The 16087-nt window shown below is 61.0% G+C and overlaps 8 protein-coding genes across 8 annotated transcripts; 6 read left to right on the top strand and 2 right to left on the bottom strand.

The window, feature by feature from the left end:
• Positions 1–617: 617 nt before the first annotated feature.
• Positions 618–5389, top strand: SPRG_07732 (hypothetical protein; the record flags this gene model as incomplete). The annotated part of the gene is made up of 7 exons (XM_012347007.1): positions 618–1348; positions 1405–3227; positions 3272–3412; positions 3461–4380; positions 4433–4987; positions 5040–5125; positions 5233–5389. The coding sequence occupies 7 exons, from the start codon at positions 618–620 to the stop codon at positions 5387–5389; spliced, it is 4413 nt and encodes a 1470-aa protein (XP_012202397.1).
• Positions 5390–5549: 160 nt separating this feature from the next.
• SPRG_07731 (hypothetical protein) lies at positions 5550–6854 on the bottom strand (the record flags this gene model as incomplete). Its single annotated transcript, XM_012347006.1, has 6 exons — positions 5550–5779; positions 5841–5968; positions 6019–6116; positions 6165–6258; positions 6309–6472; positions 6513–6854. 6 exons carry the CDS (start codon positions 6852–6854, stop codon positions 5628–5630), a joined length of 978 nt encoding a protein of 325 aa, XP_012202396.1. The 3' UTR covers positions 5550–5627.
• A 673-nt stretch (positions 6855–7527) lies between these two features.
• Positions 7528–8229, top strand: SPRG_07730 (NADH dehydrogenase iron-sulfur protein 8). Its single transcript, XM_012347005.1, has one exon. It carries the CDS (start codon positions 7563–7565, stop codon positions 8157–8159), a length of 597 nt encoding a protein of 198 aa, XP_012202395.1. The 5' UTR covers positions 7528–7562; the 3' UTR covers positions 8160–8229.
• A 109-nt stretch (positions 8230–8338) lies between these two features.
• On the bottom strand, positions 8339–9169 carry SPRG_07729 (hypothetical protein; the record flags this gene model as incomplete). Its single annotated transcript, XM_012347004.1, has 3 exons — positions 8339–8679; positions 8714–9011; positions 9065–9169. The coding sequence occupies 3 exons, from the start codon at positions 9167–9169 to the stop codon at positions 8339–8341; spliced, it is 744 nt and encodes a 247-aa protein (XP_012202394.1).
• A 684-nt stretch (positions 9170–9853) lies between these two features.
• On the top strand, positions 9854–12022 carry SPRG_07728 (hypothetical protein; the record flags this gene model as incomplete). The annotated part of the gene is made up of 3 exons (XM_012347003.1): positions 9854–10579; positions 10604–10693; positions 10742–12022. The coding sequence occupies 3 exons, from the start codon at positions 9854–9856 to the stop codon at positions 12020–12022; spliced, it is 2097 nt and encodes a 698-aa protein (XP_012202393.1).
• Positions 12023–12378: 356 nt separating this feature from the next.
• SPRG_07727 (hypothetical protein) lies at positions 12379–13788 on the top strand (the record flags this gene model as incomplete). The annotated part of the gene is made up of 1 exon (XM_012347002.1): positions 12379–13788. The coding sequence occupies one exon, from the start codon at positions 12379–12381 to the stop codon at positions 13786–13788; it is 1410 nt and encodes a 469-aa protein (XP_012202392.1).
• A 38-nt stretch (positions 13789–13826) lies between these two features.
• Positions 13827–14312, top strand: SPRG_07726 (hypothetical protein; the record flags this gene model as incomplete). The annotated part of the gene is made up of 1 exon (XM_012347001.1): positions 13827–14312. One exon carries the CDS (start codon positions 13827–13829, stop codon positions 14310–14312), a length of 486 nt encoding a protein of 161 aa, XP_012202391.1.
• A 340-nt stretch (positions 14313–14652) lies between these two features.
• On the top strand, positions 14653–15451 carry SPRG_07725 (hypothetical protein; the record flags this gene model as incomplete). The annotated part of the gene is made up of 4 exons (XM_012347000.1): positions 14653–14877; positions 14931–15071; positions 15127–15336; positions 15386–15451. The coding sequence occupies 4 exons, from the start codon at positions 14653–14655 to the stop codon at positions 15449–15451; spliced, it is 642 nt and encodes a 213-aa protein (XP_012202390.1).
• Positions 15452–16087: the final 636 nt, after the last annotated feature.

Genomic DNA, 16087 nt, shown 5'->3' with positions numbered 1-16087 from the left:
CCGGAACACGCGAAGTCGCTATCGACGTCGTCGTCGTCCGCGTCATCGGCGCGTGTAAACACGGGCGCATCGTCGGCGGTGGTGACGCCGTCGGTCTCGTACAGACCGTTGAGCGCAGGCACACTCGAGCCACAGACGTAGAACGCCGACGTCTTGTCGTCGGCAGCTGCCGTCGCCGCCAGCATCGATGCGATGAGCAGTCGCCGAAGCATTTCGCGCATTTGATGTGCTACGTGGCTACGTGCTGGAGATCGCCAAATGATACGACGCAGCAAGATCGCGACGCTTCAAGATACCGGATCTTGAGGCGGTGTGCCCCGGTGCACAAGCCAGTGAGACGACTGTTTGGCCGGTGGGCGACACGGGTATGTGCCCGGACCGACGCAGGCAGTGGATATAGGGAACACACAGACGGGTGTCGCATACGTGGATGGCGTCGAGGGCAGTGGAGTAGCAGGGCGCGTTGGGTGGCTGTCTCGTCCTACCACTCTTGTTCGAGGCGCGCGCTGATTGGTGGAATTGGTATCTTTCGACGAGCGCCTGGCGCCAAAACGAAGAACATCGTGTTGTTCCAAAAGCGGATTTTGCTCGTCGCTCACAGAGACGATCCAGCTTCGATGCGGCGACGACTGGTAGAGGTGCTGGCGCTGCTGACGGCATCCGCCGCCGCGTTCGTGTGCGAGCCTGGCTTTGGCTATGAGGCGTCGACCTGCGTCGAGTGCCGAGCGGGCAGCTGGAACGACGGGTCCCAGGAAGCGTGCCAGCGTCCGTCGCTGTGCACGTTCGGCCAAGGTCCCAAAGCCGGTGCTGTCAACGCGACCGACTGCATGAACTGCCCCGCCGGCTACTACAGCGACAACGACGATGAGACGCCGTGCAAGATCATCCAATGCGCGCCCGGGTTCTTTAGCGACAAGGTCGCCGCGATTGACGCCACAAGCTCGTGTGTCGCTTGTGCCCCGGGGTCCTTCTCGACGGGCGAAAACGACGTGTGCCATGCGTGCGCCGTCGGCACGTACGCCGGCCCAGGCCAAGGCGCTTGCTTACCCACGCAGTGCCCGCCCAACGCGTCCCCCAAGACAAACGCCACGACCGCTACTGATTGCGATGCGTGTGCCCCGGGGTTCTTCAGCCCCGGCGGCGACCACAACTGTGAACCCATGATCTGTCCGTTGGGGTTTGAACCGAGCGCGACGCCGCGGGCCGTCGACGACTGCAAGCGCTGCGTCGGTGGTCAATTTTCGACGGGAGGCATCCAAATGTGTGCCAACACGACGTGCCCCCGGGGCACGTATGCTCCCGACGGTGCCAGCGACGCCACCCAAAGCTGCGAAACCTGCCGTCCCGGGTACTCTATTGTCGATCTCGATAGGACCGCGTTGTCTGACGTCGTATGTGCATTAGCTGGGTCTCACTTGGTGGCACCACAAGTCAATGCACACAATGCGGTAATGGCACCTTTGCTCACATCACCGACAAGGACGACCGCGGCGCGTCAGTGTGCTCGCCGGCGACGTGTGCCCCGGGACACTATGCACCACCGGCGTCCACCAGCGCCGCGAACGACTGTGTGCCGTGCTTGTCAGGCACGTTCTCCGTCGGCGGCGACGCGACGTGCAAAACGGTCGCGTGCCCCGGCGGCACCCAACCCCACGCAGCGGCGGTCAACGCAACCGATTGCAGCGTCTGTCCGCGCGGCTACTTCTCGGCCGGCGGCACGGCACCCTGCGCCGCCTCCACGTGCCCTCGCGGAACGGAAGCCGAAGTGGGTGCAACCAAAAACGACCAGTGTACTCCGTGTCCGTCGGCGCAACATTCGACCGGCGGGAGTGGCCTGTGCATGAGCCCGCAGTGCGACCCGGGGTACGAACCGAACTCCGATGGCGAGACTTGCTCGATCTGTGCCGCGGGGACGTTCTCAGTCGGCTACGGTGCATCGTGCCGCCCGACGACGTGCCCTGCGTCCACCGAGAGCTTTCAGGGTGCGTCCGACGCGACAGCCGACTGTGTCGCGTGTGATGCGGGGTATGCATCTCCCGGTGGCCAAGCGCGCTGCTCTCGGTGCCCGGCGGGGACCTTTGCGTCCGTGGGCTCGGCCGAGTGCGCCCCGACGACGTGCCCCGGCGGGTACGAGCCCAAGCCGCAGCCAATGCATACAAACGACTGCGTGCCGTGTCTCGACGGCTACTTCAGTGCAGGTGGCAACGCCACGTGTCAGCCTGCGACGTGCGCCCCGGGGTCCACGACCAAAGCCAATGCCACCGCCACCGACGATTGCGTGCAGTCGCGCCCCAGGGCAATACGGTCTTGGGGCGCCACCAGTGCAAGGAAGCGGCGTGCGAAGCCGGGGCACGGAACACCCCATGGCGCCACGGATGTGGCAGCCGACTGTGTCCCCTGTGGCGCGGGGGCGTTCGGCGCTGGTCGCGGCGACGCATGCGCGCCCACGGCGTGTGCCCCGGCGTCGAGCTCCAATGCCACGACTGCCACCGATGCGACGTCGACCTGCGCTCCGTGCCCGATTGGCTCGTACTCGACTGGCGGCGCGATGCAGTGTACGCCGATGCAGTGCCCTGCCGGGAGCGCCGGCAAGCCCGGGGCTACGCACGCGACCATCGACTGCGTCTCGTGCCCCGACGGACACGCGTCCAGTGGAAATGCGTCCGCTTGTGTCGAGTGCAAGCGCGGGTTCTTCGCAGCGGCGGGGGACGCCACATGCACACCAGCATCCTGTGCCCCGGGGTCGCAGGCCAACATCCTTGCGGCGCACGCAACCGACTGCACAGGGTGTCCACTGGGCACGTACGCGAAGGGCGGGTCGGACGTGTGTGCCCTGGTCCCGTGTGCCCCGGGTCTCTATGCCCCCGAGCAAACCGACCGGTGCGAGGTGTGCAAGCCAGGCAGCTACTCCAATGGCACATCGGTGTGCAAGCCCGCGCTGTGCCCGCCCGGCCAAGCCTCCAAGAACGGATCGACGTCCCCGACCGACTGCGACGACTGCCCGGTCGGGTACTTTGGCCTTGGACAGAATCAACCGTGCCGCCCGACAACGTGCCCGGACGGGTATGCGTCCGCCACGAAAGGCGCGCATCTCGAGCGTGGCATGTGCCAGCTCTGCCCCGTCGGGTGGTACAGCCCCGGTGGCGCCGCTCAGTGTGCGCCAGGGACGTGTCAACCCGGTTGGTTTCTCCCCGAAGGCTCGGGCACGTGCCAAAGCTGTCGCCAAGGTCAATTCAGCCTCGGCAAAGACAAGCCCTGTAACGATACGCAGTGCCCGGCGGGGATGGCCGCCCCGCCGCCGCGGACAGCGCCACGGCACGCTGCGCGAAGTGTCCCGCGGGGTTCTTTAGCCCCGGGGGCACCGTCGACTGCGCGCCATGCACGTGCGCACCGGGGTTTGGTTCTGTAGAAGGTTCGTATCAAGTAGACATGTTGACTTTGTATCAACGGCGTTGCGTAGGTGCCAACGCGACGACCGCCAGCTGTGCCCAATGCCAAGCAGGATTCTACTCCCCCGGTGGCAGTGCTCCTTGCAAGGCCATGACGTGTCCGCCAGGGTCGTCGTCGTCGGCTGTAGGGGCCTCGACAGAACGGGACACGTGCACAGTCTGCGCCGGAGGCTCGTTTAGCCACGGCAATGCGACCCAGTGCCAGCCAACGCAGTGCCCACCCGGCTCGTTTGCACCGCCGGGCGCCGTCGACGCTGTGAGCAACTGCACGGTGTGTGCGGCGGGCCAGTTCTGTGAGGGCGGCAGCAAAGGCACAGGCGACACGATGTGCCAGCCAGGGTTTGCGTCTCCTGCGAACGCGCACTCGCCGAAAGATCAGTGCTCCGTGTGCTCCCAAGGCACCTTTAGCACGGGTGGAACGTCGCAGTGCGAGCCGACGACGTGTGCCCCGGGCACGGCAGCGCCTGCCGGCGCCACCGATGCCAAGGACGAGTGCACCAAGTGCGCCGCCGGCATGTTCTCCCCCGGCGGTGTGGCGGCGTGCGTTGGTCCCACGACGTGTGCCCCGGGGTCTGCGTCTCCGCCTGCCGCCGCCACGAGCAATGAGTCGTGCGCGCTCTGCCCGGTTGGCTACTTTAGCCCTGGTGGCGATGTGCAGTGCAAGATCACGTCGTGCATGCCTGGCTTTGGCTCGCCACGCGGCTCGTCGTCGGCGAATGGCAACTGTACGCAGTGTACACCGGGGCATTTCTCGCCGGGCGCAGGCTTTGACTGTGCCCCCATGGCGTGCCCGCGCGGGTGGGCCTCCAACTTTACAGGTGCCTACCGCAGTATTCACCGCTGCGAAACGTGCGCTGCGGGGTTCTTCTCGCCCGGCGGTGCGGCGCAGTGCAAGCCAACGACCTGTCCACCGGGGTACAGCTCCCCCGAGGTACACTTCTTTCCGTGCATCCACGTACGCGGCAAATGAACGTTGGTTGTAGGGAGCTGACGTGCATGACCGCCAGTGCTCGCCGTGTAGCCCGGGGCACTTTTCAAGAGGCGGCGCCGACCAGTGCAAGCCGGCGTCGTGCAAGGCTGGCAGCGCCGCTCCGCAAGGCGCGACGTCGCCCACCGACTGCCTCACGTGTGCGGCCGGCTTCTACTCGACGGGCGGCTCCACCAAGTGCATTGCGTGCGGCTGTGGCACGGGCTCGACATGCCACGCGTCCAACGCATCGACGTGTGCGGCCTGTCCGGCGTCGACCACGACAGTAGGTCACAGCTACGGCGGCTGCGTCGCGAAAGAGCAGGCAACCGCCTACATCAACGTCGTCTTGACGCTTGGTGGGTATACCCCGGGGTACGTCAGCCCCGCGCTCCTCGACGCACTCCGCGAGGCACTTAAGGCGCTCTCGGGTGCCACAAGCGTTGAGGTGCGCAACGTTGAGGCAGCGCCACCTGCCGATGTCGATGCGTTTGCCCTCGGCGGCAGCATCATCAGCCTCCACGCCGTTGCCAACGCGAGCTCCCAAAGCGCCGTGCTCTCGTCGTTGCAGGTACCTCATCCCATGCTGCCGTTTGCTTTAACCATCATGTCGCATCCATTAGGCGGCGAATGCGAGTCAGCTGCAGCGGCAACTGCAGTCCGACGGCTGGACACGCGTTGGCGGCCTTGCCTTGACCAACGTTGTCGCGTATTACCAAGGCGTGCCGGTGCGCTTACTAGCATGACACACCAGAAGCTCATTAAACGTAGGTCCCAACGATGACGAGCGCGTCACCGACCATGGCGCCGGGGCAGTGCGTCGCCGACGACGGCCCCGGACGCCAACCAAGCGGCCGCCACCAACGAGCCATCGGTGGAGCACGTGACCAAGTCAAGCGCGCATGCCAACGCGATCAACCTCGTCGCATGCATTGCCACCACGATCGTCATAGTGCTAGGGCTAGAGCACTAGCCGCATTTTATTCTCCCGGAAGCTGCCGTCTACATATACTACATCTTTCTTCTGCATACACGTTGAATCCACGCATGACCCGTCATCCGACACGAACGCGATCCTGCCGACACGCTAGTGTGTTGAACGGGACCGACCCTCCTCATGCAAGACACGCAGAACCACTTGAATGGTATTCAACGGGTCCACGGAGCCGTCAAGTACAGAGCGTGGCATGGAAAACCAGGTATCTATCTACCTACTCTTGATGGGCGACCACGGCCTTGTAGAGCGCCGCATGCTGCTGCTCGCCGACCACAAACGAGAGCGTCGCCTTTTGGTAGTACGCCGCGTCCTGCGACAAGTTGTAGATGATGTCGTCGAGAAGGATCGCCTTGCCCGTGAAGATGCCTAGCCGTTGGCTTCAAAAACATCATTTTGCAATCGTTTTCCGATGGAAATGGCAGCGTACCAAAGGGCACCTTGATGTGGGCAAAGTGGATGTGAAAGTGGTAGTACGACGGCTGGTAGTGTACGAAAATGCGCATGCTGTTGCGCTCAACACCGTACTTGGTCGCAATCAGCGCCAGACTCTGGTCCCTGGACCAGAATAAGAAAAAACTCTCCAGATTTGTCAAAGGCGAGGGTACCGGACGTTGCGGAGCAGCGGGAGGTGGTCGCCCGTCAAGTCGCGCACCGACCGAATCGACTTGTTTAGCACCAGCGCCAAAACGTACAAGCTCTCCATCTAGAGAAACGATGAGGTCGCTTTCAGAACGAGGCAGTGCTAGCGTACGTGCGTAAAGCGGGACCACTTGGTGTCGGGCAAGAGCAGGAAGCCGGTGGTCGGGTCGTTGTCCTCGAGAAGAATCTTGTCGGCTTCCTGCGTGCTACCGACAATGCGCTTGTCAGCGCCAAGAAGACACACCTCGGAATCTACCGGTCGAGGATATTGTAGACCCACTGGATCTTGTCCTTCGGAATGCTCTCAATGTACGGGCGCGTCACCGTCTCGTAGAGCGATTGCGTCTCGGTGACGAACCGGAACGTCTGCTCCGTGTGCTTGGCAATGTGCGCAGGCGTCGCGGGGTAGATCATCGTCACCTGCGTCCATATGAGCGCCGTCGCGTCCATGCATGCGTACCCGCAGCGCGTCGTTGTCGCCAGAGAGCACGCCGATATGGTTCGAGTAGACGTCGTTGGCATGGATCTGCTTGAGCGAGAGGTTGGCGAGGATCTGGCACGCGTCGCCGGCCGCAAACTTTTGCTTCTGGAGCACGAGCAGCATCTTCTCGCTCGGGCGTCCGCGAAGAGTACCCACGATGCACATTTCATTGTCAAAGACCTTGGTGATGCGCTCAATCTCAAAGGTAGAGAGGTCCACGGCGCTCGCAGTCCGGCGCAGCGTCGGCAGGTACGTCGTCGCCAGGTACCCAAGGCCGACGCCCGCAGCAAACGCGGTGGAGAGCATAGCTACATGGACCATGAGCTCGCTAGTACGTAGGTTGTCTGACGGGCCTACTCAAATCGCGCTCGATGGACGCCATGGTGCTGCAAGATTGTAAAGTGCAATTGATGTGAGGATCGCCACAGTGCACGACAGGCTAAACCAACCCAACTTACCGTTGGGCTTCTCTCGCTTGTTGCAGTTTCTGGGCTGTTGACGCCAAGTGCAACAAGTGTTGCATGTTTCGGCTTGATGGACAGCGTGACGTTGCTAGATTGTACAGAATCCCTGTATGTCGTGTTTTACCACGGCAATACAACACCATTAACGGTACACGAATAACGATAGACAGGTGGGATACCTAGACGCCAAGGTCCTCTGCGGTGCTACGAGATGCTGCCACCGGCCCACCACGCATTTTGCGTTTTTTAAGCCGACGTATTTGAGACTTTAATATTTAATTATTGAAGCTTTGTATGCAATTCAATAGCATCACATGTCGCTTCGGGGGTGGCCCAATGCAGCACCATTGGTCAAAATAATGTTAGATGGACCAATCGGCACACGGCATCGAAGGCCGACGAAGGTCCGGTGCGAGCCCCTTGGGCCAAAGACCTTGGTTTTTGTATGGATTCGAATGCTTTGTTGCGGATTGGTTAAAAGTGTTTCGTTTTGGCCAATGGCATCGACGGCCGAATCTGGCATTAACGACCACTGACTTGTGGAATTTGCAGCCCTTCGCCAGCCATGTTGAGCCGTGTCGCCCGCGCCGCGCCCAAGCGCCTTCCCCGCGCGCCCTGCACGGCGGCCTACTCGACGGACCGTGATAGCCCGATCATCGAGAAGCCGACGTTGAACGAAGTCGTCGAGAAGGCGGCGAACCTCTTCTTCCTCGGCGAGATCTTCCGTGCGTCGTGGCTCGCGTTTGAGATCCACCTCGAGAAGAAGGTCACGATCAACTACCCGTTCGAGAAGGGTGTTTTGTCGCCGCGCTTCCGTGGCGAGCACGCGCTCCGCCGGTACCCGAGCGGCGAAGAGCGCTGCATTGCGTGCAAGCTCTGCGAAGCGATCTGCCCGGCGCAGGCGATCACGATCGAAGCCGAGCCGCGCGAGGACGGCAGCCGCCGGACGACCCGTTATGATATTGATATGACCAAGTGCATTTACTGCGGCTTCTGCCAGGAAGCGTGCCCCGTCGATGCCATTGTCGAAGGCCCCAACTTTGAGTTTGCCACCGAGTCGCACGAAGAGCTCTTGTACAACAAGGCCAAGCTCCTCTCGAACGGCGACAAGTGGGAGTTTGAGATTGCGCACAACTTGTCTGTCGAACAACTCTACCGTTAAGTGCCACCGGTCGCACCATCGGCGCGCCTCGGTGCCGACACTACATACAGTACCTCCTTTGTCGGTTGCCTCTTCTTGTCCCGGCTATAGACCAGTCCTACATCGCCTTTTGCCGGCAGCGCAACGCAGCACGTGGCACGGAGCCGATCTATATTGAACGTCGTCTTTACCCAGAGAGTTTACTTTTGGACAAGTGTGCGGATCTTCTTGACAATGTCATCGACGCGCGCCGACTGCGTGAAAAAGTCCAGGAACTCGCCGTCGGGCCCAATGAGGTACATGACGATCGAGTGGTCCACGAGGTACTCCTCGTCCTCCTCGGCGTCGTCGTCGACCTCGGTTTCATCAGCCTTGGTAAAGTACACGCGGTACGCCTTGGTCACGTCCTTGATCATGTCGGGCGTCCCGCAGAGCATGCGCAGCTTCGGGTGGAAGTCCTGCTTGTACGCTTCCATTTGCGCGACCGTGTCGCGGGCTGGGTCGACCGTGATGAAGAGCGGTTCAATGTCGAGTCGGGGACCTTGTCCAAGACTACACCAGGCGATCATGCATACTGCAGGCGGCGACTGGAATTGTACCTTCGCCAAGGCGCACGAGTTCGTTCGGGCAAATGTCCGGGCAGTGCGTAAAGCCAAAGTACAGAATCGTGTGCTTGCCGCGGAACGACGCATCCGTGACGCACGTGCCCGACGCGCAGTCGACGAGCGTCCACGGGCCACCCAGAAGCGCCTTCCCGACCGTCGTGACCTTGCCCGTCGTTTGCGTCTGCAAGCGGTCCTTCTCGTTCTTGTAGTACATCAAGACGCCACCGCCAATGACGCCGGCCAAGGCCATGCTCGCCCACGACACGGGCTAGGAATGCGTCGTCCTGTTAGCCCACGGCAACAATGCGGCGAATGGCCTACCCCAACGTTCTGGAGCTTGGTCGTAATGTCGGGCTTGGGGCCTGCCGTCGAGGCGAAGGCGCGGGCGGCGCGGCTGGCAGGGCGGAGGAAGGCGCGGCGCAGCATCTTTCTTTGTCGCAACTTGAGAAATCACTCGAAGGCCAGCGATGGATTCGAACCGGAACGCGTATCCGGTTGGGCAAATAAAAACGGCACGTGAAAAACGTGGTCGATTGGAACGTGAGAAATACTATTACACGCGTGGGATTTGCACGTGGCAGCACCACAACGTCTGCCTCCCTGAACACCATGGACCAGGCACGTCCAGCGCGCCAAGCTCTGGACAACCAGACCGCGCTCTTCAGTCACAACTGCGAATACGCGTGTGAGCAGCGAGTACGACCCAGCACATCTTTCTTGTGTTGAGCCGCACGGTACACCATGGCGACAACGCCATACACTACCAGCCTCGACGCTTCGTCGGTCGCGATTCTTCTCTCATTCTCAACACAACCTTGTTCTTATTGGTGCTCGGCAGATAGTGTTGTATCCACACGGAGTCCTTGCCGCCTCTATGAGATGCTGCCTCGAGCCAGTCGTCGGTTGGCCACGCGGAGCGGCGTGTGTGCTCGGATGTAGGAGTCGCTGCCATGTCGAGTACCGAAAGTGCTCTGACATCATAATAGTAGCTCCCAAGCAGCGTCGCGAGTCGTTCGCACACGTCCTGGCGGAGGACTGTAACGTTGTGAAGTGACAATCAACGGCACGACAATCATTCTCGTCGACGTGCTCCATGCGACCATTGACAGGATGGCCACGTCCGTGCTACAGTCGCCCGACCTCGTCGCCGCCATCGCCGCGTACCAAGAAGGTCTACCAGAAGACTTGGCCGCGGCCCAGCGCATCGCTGATGCTATTGAGCTCACGCCGTGCTTCAACGAGGAGCAAACCGGATACCTCGCCCACGTTCCGACCCGGTTCGCGTGGCTGCCGTACCTCCAGCGGTACCCACATCCGACGACCAAGCTACCGAACCACGCACTCTTTGTCTCGCCGCGCGTGTACGATCCGGCCCTGGCGCTGCACCTCGCGGTCGTCGACGGCGACATGGCGCTCGTCCAGCACTGGCTACGCTGGGCTCCATCACTTTGCACGTCGGCAACGCTCGAGCTTGCCGCGGCTGCGTCCCAAGGTCCAATTCTGCGCCTCCTTCTTGCGCAGTTTTCCGCGCTCGCGACCACCAAGATGATGGACCTCGCGGCTTTGTCGGGCGACCTTGCGCTGCTAACATGGCTCCACGAGGTTGGCGCGCACTGCACTTCGGCGGCGATGGATGGCGCGGCCATGAACGGGCACCTCGATGTCGTCGTCTTTCTGCATGCAATGCGCGCTGAAGGCTGCACGAGCGTCGCGGCCACCGCGGCGGTGGTCCACGGCCACTCGGCGATCGTGCAGTACTTTCTCTCAGAACGCACAGAAGGCGTCAAGCCTTCGCTCGACTTTGAAGCCCCACACGGCGAGCACAAGACGCATTGTGTACGGGGCGAGAGGCATCTTCAGGCTGTCGACCTTGTTGCGGCGACGGTCCAGCTGACGGACGCGGCGTTCACACGCATTGTGAAGCAGACCGGGCTCGCTGCGCTGCACCACGTGTATACGCGCGGATATCTGAAAAAGATGACCAGATCGTTGCTGGAGCTCGCCGTCGCCACGCAAGACCACCCGATGCTGCGCTACGTCTTGGAGTGCATCGACCTAGAAGAGTACCCGCGACCGCAAGGGGACGATGAGTGGTTGCCACCAGACGCGCCAGAGGACACGACAGTCGACTTTCGACAAGGCCCGCGGCGAAATGCGGATGTCTACCATCCGATCGACCGGTGGGAGCACTGCTGTGTGATGCAACTGGCGGCTTTTAACGGTGACATCACGTCGCTGGAGCTCTTGCACAAGAGCCGACTCCGCGTTGGGTCGGACCGAGCTATCGACTACGCGGGCTACTGTGGCCACATGGACGTGCTCGATTGGCTGCACACGCACCGGCGCGACGGCTGCACCGAAGACGCCATGACTCTCGCCGCAGTCGCCGGCCGCTTGGACGTGGTTCGATGGCTCCACGAAGACTACGGTCTTTGCCGAACCCACGCCGCCTTGACAACATCAGCATGGGCTGGCCATTCGGCACTGGTGATGTACCTCTTGGATGAACCGACGAGCGGCGCCGACAATTGTACGGATATGACCGACAACAGCTCTCGCTATATAACGACGATTCCACCGCTGTATGGTGGCGCCGAGGTCCACTACTTCAAAGGCTCGGCAACGTACTGCGCGGTCAGTCAAGGCCATCTCGAGATCGTTGAGCTGCTCGTCGCGCGCGGCCACGCCGTGCCATCAACTGCCATCAATGAGGCCGTCTCGAACGGTCACTTGCACGTCGTGCGGTACCTCCACGAGGGGTTCGGTCACATCTGCACCTGCTACCGGTCCCTCTTGGAAGCGGTCGTGGGCCTTCACATGGACACTGTCGCGTACGTCCTGCGGAAGAGTTGCTGGCAACTCGGTCGGTCCCTGTCCAACGACGACAGGACCGACATCGCTTTGCATATGCTGCTCGTGGCCACGGCGCGCAGCGGCAGCCTGTCCACCTTGCAGCTCGTTTGCGACATCTTTCCCGTCAATCTCGCGACAGAATTGTCACGCCGCGTCTCGGAGCGCATGCTCCTTCGCGCAGCGTCGCACGGCCACCTCGAGATGCTGCAGCATTTGCACGACCGCTACGGCTTTGGATGGACGCCTCTGGTTCGAGAGGCGGCGATGCGTCGTGGCCACAGAAAGGTGCTGCGCTACATTGGGACGCTCGGGCCCGCGACAGCTTCCGCCCATGCTATCGACGAGCGTGGGCTCTGGCGCGAAGGACGTGATCTCATGTTTCACCTGGCGAGGGTCGACGGTGTGCTGCGCGTGCAGCCCATGTGATCGGTCGTCTCGATGTTCTGGCCGATGCATGCAACACGTCCAGGGTGCACTCAGCACCGCATACGGAGGGTGCTTAGCCCACTGCAATAGTACAACATCGGTAGCCATGCTAGAGTTCTATTTCAATGGAGAAGTCCATGCCATGTGTGTATCCAGGTAAGACCCTTCCCCTGTAGCACGCGAACGGCGCGCCAAGGTTATCCGGATGCGACCCGGCGTGTACTTGATGAATGTATGCGTTGTCTGGCGCGACAGGGCTGATTTCCGGATAAAGATACACGCCCTTTGTACAGATTTGCACGCGTGCAGTGGAATTGCAGTCGAGCATTCGCCACGGACCGGGAAGAAGAAGAGCCATGGCCCCGATCCTCGAGGTGTACACGCTGGACGAGCTCGAGCAGATCCAGGTCGGCGTGCCCCGGGCCATGCTGCTCCTCATGATCTCGTACTTTGCCGTCTTTCTCATGGCGCTCGGTGTCTACCTCGGCATCGCGTGGTACGAGCGCAAGCGCCAGAAAGGCGCGGACGAGCTGGACCTCGAAGACGCGCGCGAGTCGATCATCATGCCCTTCCACAAGCCGCTCATCCTCTTGGTCATGGGCGTCTCGCTGAGCATGGGCATCACGGTCGGCCTCGCGCCTGTCCCGACGAGCTTGACGGAAGGCGAGCTCCTCTACGCGATGCGCAACTTTAGCGTCAACGTGGTCGTCTGGACGATGCAGTACCCGGCCGTCTCGCGCAGCACGACGCTCAAGGCGATCGCGTGGGCGACGCTCTTCAGCCTCGTGCCGATCCCGATCATCTACGCGGTCGAGCAGCACCGGCCGCTCGGCGACGTCTACCTCACGCTGCTCTTCGTACGAGCCGCGACCGCGGGCCACTACGTGTACAACTTGCTCTGGCCGCCGACGTCCCGCGGCGCCGCGTCCTCGATCCGGTGGTACTCGGGCCTCGGCCTCCTCTACACGCTCCTCGTGATGGCCTACCATATGGCCTTCAAGTACCACTACTTTGCGATCGGCTACAACTGCGTGTACGCGGCCTCGAGCTTCCTCGTCTTTTCGCCGCTCTTTTTATACAACATTTTCCGCGAAGACACCAAGTTTTGGCGCGGCGCCCACGCCGTCTTCCCGCCATCGCGCGAGTTCCGCCAGATCGTCGCGCGCTTCAAGAACCTCACGGCGGACGAGGTCGACGCGTACGACGAGGCCGTTCGGCGCATGATTGTCGACGCGGCGACGGTCATTTTGAACTTTGCATCGCTGGAGTTCAAGGTACCGCATAGCGTCGAGGGTGTTGGGCGCACGGCGACGGTCGCCTCGGGCTTGCTCCATGGGTACGAAAACATGGAGCCGCAGCGTGTCGCGATCAAGACGTTCAACCCCGAGCTCTTTCTCGCTGACGAGGTCGCCAAGGTCGCGCTGGAGACGTCGATCGCGACGCTGCCCACGATGCGCAACAAGTACATTGTGCATGGTTTTGGCCTAGCGGTGCATCCGCCTGCGCTCTGCCTCGTCAGCGACCTCTGCGAGATGTCGCTGGCGTCGCATTTGCGAGCAAAAGGGCTTGGCCTTTCGCTGCGCGTTCGCCTCACTTACATGCTCCACTGCGCCAAAGGCGTCGGGTGGACGCACGCCAACATGGTGCTGCATCGCGACGTGCGCCCGGCCAACTTTTTCGTCCAAACGCTCTTTGAGACGCAGGACCTGCAGAAGATCATCAAGCTTTCTGATTTTGGCGACGCGATCTTCGAGGTGACTGAGTGACGAAAGCACCGCGCTCGGTGGCTGGCACGCTTTGCTACATGGCGCCCGAGGTCATGCGTGGCGCGACCGTGCTCTACCCGCACCGCAACAACGTTGCGTACTACAACGCGTCGGCCGACATTTTCAGCTTGACGATGACGTTTTGGGATATTTTGCACCCGAATGCTATGAAAGACGACAAGTTTGGATCGTCCGTGAGCACGCCCGAAGGCCAGCGCCGCGCGGCCGACAAGATGCTCCACGGCTTCCGCCCCGAGCTCTCAAAGGAGGTGCTGGCGGTGCCCGGCCTCAAGACGCTCTTTCACGAAGGCTGGTCCGACAACCCGAAGATCGTCCGTCCCACGGCCGTCGAGATTGTCGGCCGCCTTAAGGCCATGCTGGACGGCAACAGTGCCATGTACCACAGCGACAATGGTTCCAACAAAGCGCCAGCCACCAAGGTTATGACCAAGACGGGGAGCAGCACCGACGAGTCTCTCTCCGTAGACGACCTCCCCGTGTACCAAGAGTTTTACGACGTCTAACGCTTCAGCTCGACGCCATGTAGCCTTTCAAGCTAAGCAAGAAGTAAGTATTGGCATTCAAGTTGCGTCACGTGCAGAGAAGTTGCGTGTTGGTTTGTTTATCACCCGACGCGCGATCTCACGACGCCACGTCATCCATACGTTTTTTGTATAGTATACGTATTGGGGCATCTGCATATCCAAGAAAATCCGCCAATCAAATCGAGTTGGGATGGTCATTGTAGCCAATCCGCGCGCACGAGGCGGTGGAGCCGGCGCTAGAACCGGTTAGGAGGCGGCGTGTTGATTGGTCGACGTGGCGCCACCAATCGTTGCTGCGCTTTATATCCCAATACCGACGATGTCCAAGAAGCTCGAGACGAAGCCGCAGGTGATTGTGATCCTCGAGAACGCAGCGCTGGAGACGGTCAAGACGGCCAAGGGCCACCAGCTCCTCAACTGCGACGACCACAAGGGCATCCACAAGAAGCACAACAAGGACCCGTCGGCGTCGCGCCCCGATATCTTGCACCAGGAGCTCATGGCGCTGCTCGACAGCCCGCTCAACAAGGCCGGGTACCTCAAGGTACATCCTTCTTCTACCCACGCTCGCATCCTGAAAGCAGAATGATGACGTAGGTCTACATTCGCAGCGCCAAGAACGTGCTCATTGAAGTGAGCTCGCAAATGCGCATTCCGCGCACGTACAAGCGCTTCGCCGGCCTCATGGGTACGCAAGCACTCGATATATATGGATGCGCTCACACGCTTTTCACGCGCGTTGCTCCACACGCTCAAGATTCGGTCGTCGGACGGCAAGACGACGCTGCTCAAGGTCATCAAGAACCCGATCGACGCGCACTTGCCGGCCAACATTAAAAAGTACGGCTGCTCGTGCACGGGCGACCTCGTGGACCCGTGGGAGTTTGTCTCGGAGCTTCCGCGCGAACCCGTCGTCTTTGTCCTTGGCGCGATGGCCCACGGCCACATTACCAAGGAAATGTGCCCGTACATTGACGAGATGATCTCGGTCTCGGAATACCCGGTGCGTTCTCTTAATCGCGCACAGACGCTCATGTGGTTTTTTCTTCTAGTTGAGCGGTGCGCAGGCCGTCGCGCGTCTCCTCAACGGCTTTGAGCGCCACTATGGCGTCTTGTAAAGCAGTTGCCGAATTCATTCCGTTGCATTTTTACTCGCATTGGCGTATGTAGTATTACCAAGGAAATAAGATTTTAGACAAAGCAAAAGCGGATGCACCTCGCCACCGAGTCTGACGCCATGCTGCAGTGTGGGCGCTTGGATGCAATCTAGGAATGCATGGATTGTGGCTTCCTTGATGAGCCAGCGTTCTGAGGCGCCAGACGCCAGCCTGGCATCGTCTCCGACCGGTTGTGGCGCTCGCGTGTCGTACGCTAGGATGACGCACGCGGTACATGAGCCGACGCCACCGCGCCTGTCCAGCATTCGATCCAGCATTTCCGTACAGAATGTGCTTCCAGAAGCTCATATCCGATACAGCATTTTCAGACACTATGGGGCGTATCGCGGCTTGGAGCGGATGCTGGATTGGATGCTGGATAAAGACAGTCGATCGAAATACAAGAATCCAGGACGTCTATCCAGCGACAAGAGACACACGGTACTAGTAGCATGTAGTAGTACAATATGCCAACGTGGCGACCGATGACGCCATCTCGAGTTCAACGGTTTCCGGTTCAACTGGAAGAAAAGGCGCCGGGTCCTGCAAGCTACTCGAGGTTCTGGCGGAGAAAATGGGAGCACGAGTAGCCACCGG

The sequence above is a fragment of the Saprolegnia parasitica genome (genome assembly GCF_000151545.1).
Source record: "Saprolegnia parasitica CBS 223.65 unplaced genomic scaffold supercont2.32, whole genome shotgun sequence".
Taxonomy (NCBI): Eukaryota; Oomycota; class Saprolegniomycetes; order Saprolegniales; family Saprolegniaceae; genus Saprolegnia; species Saprolegnia parasitica.
The sequence above is the reverse complement of the archived record's forward strand: the minus strand, read 5'-3'. Positions and strand labels throughout refer to the sequence as shown.

Coding starts and splice junctions, on each gene's coding strand:
- SPRG_07730 (XM_012347005.1), top strand. CDS start 7,563: ATGTTGAGCCGTGTCGCCCGCGCCGCGCCCAAGCGCCTTCCCCGCGCG.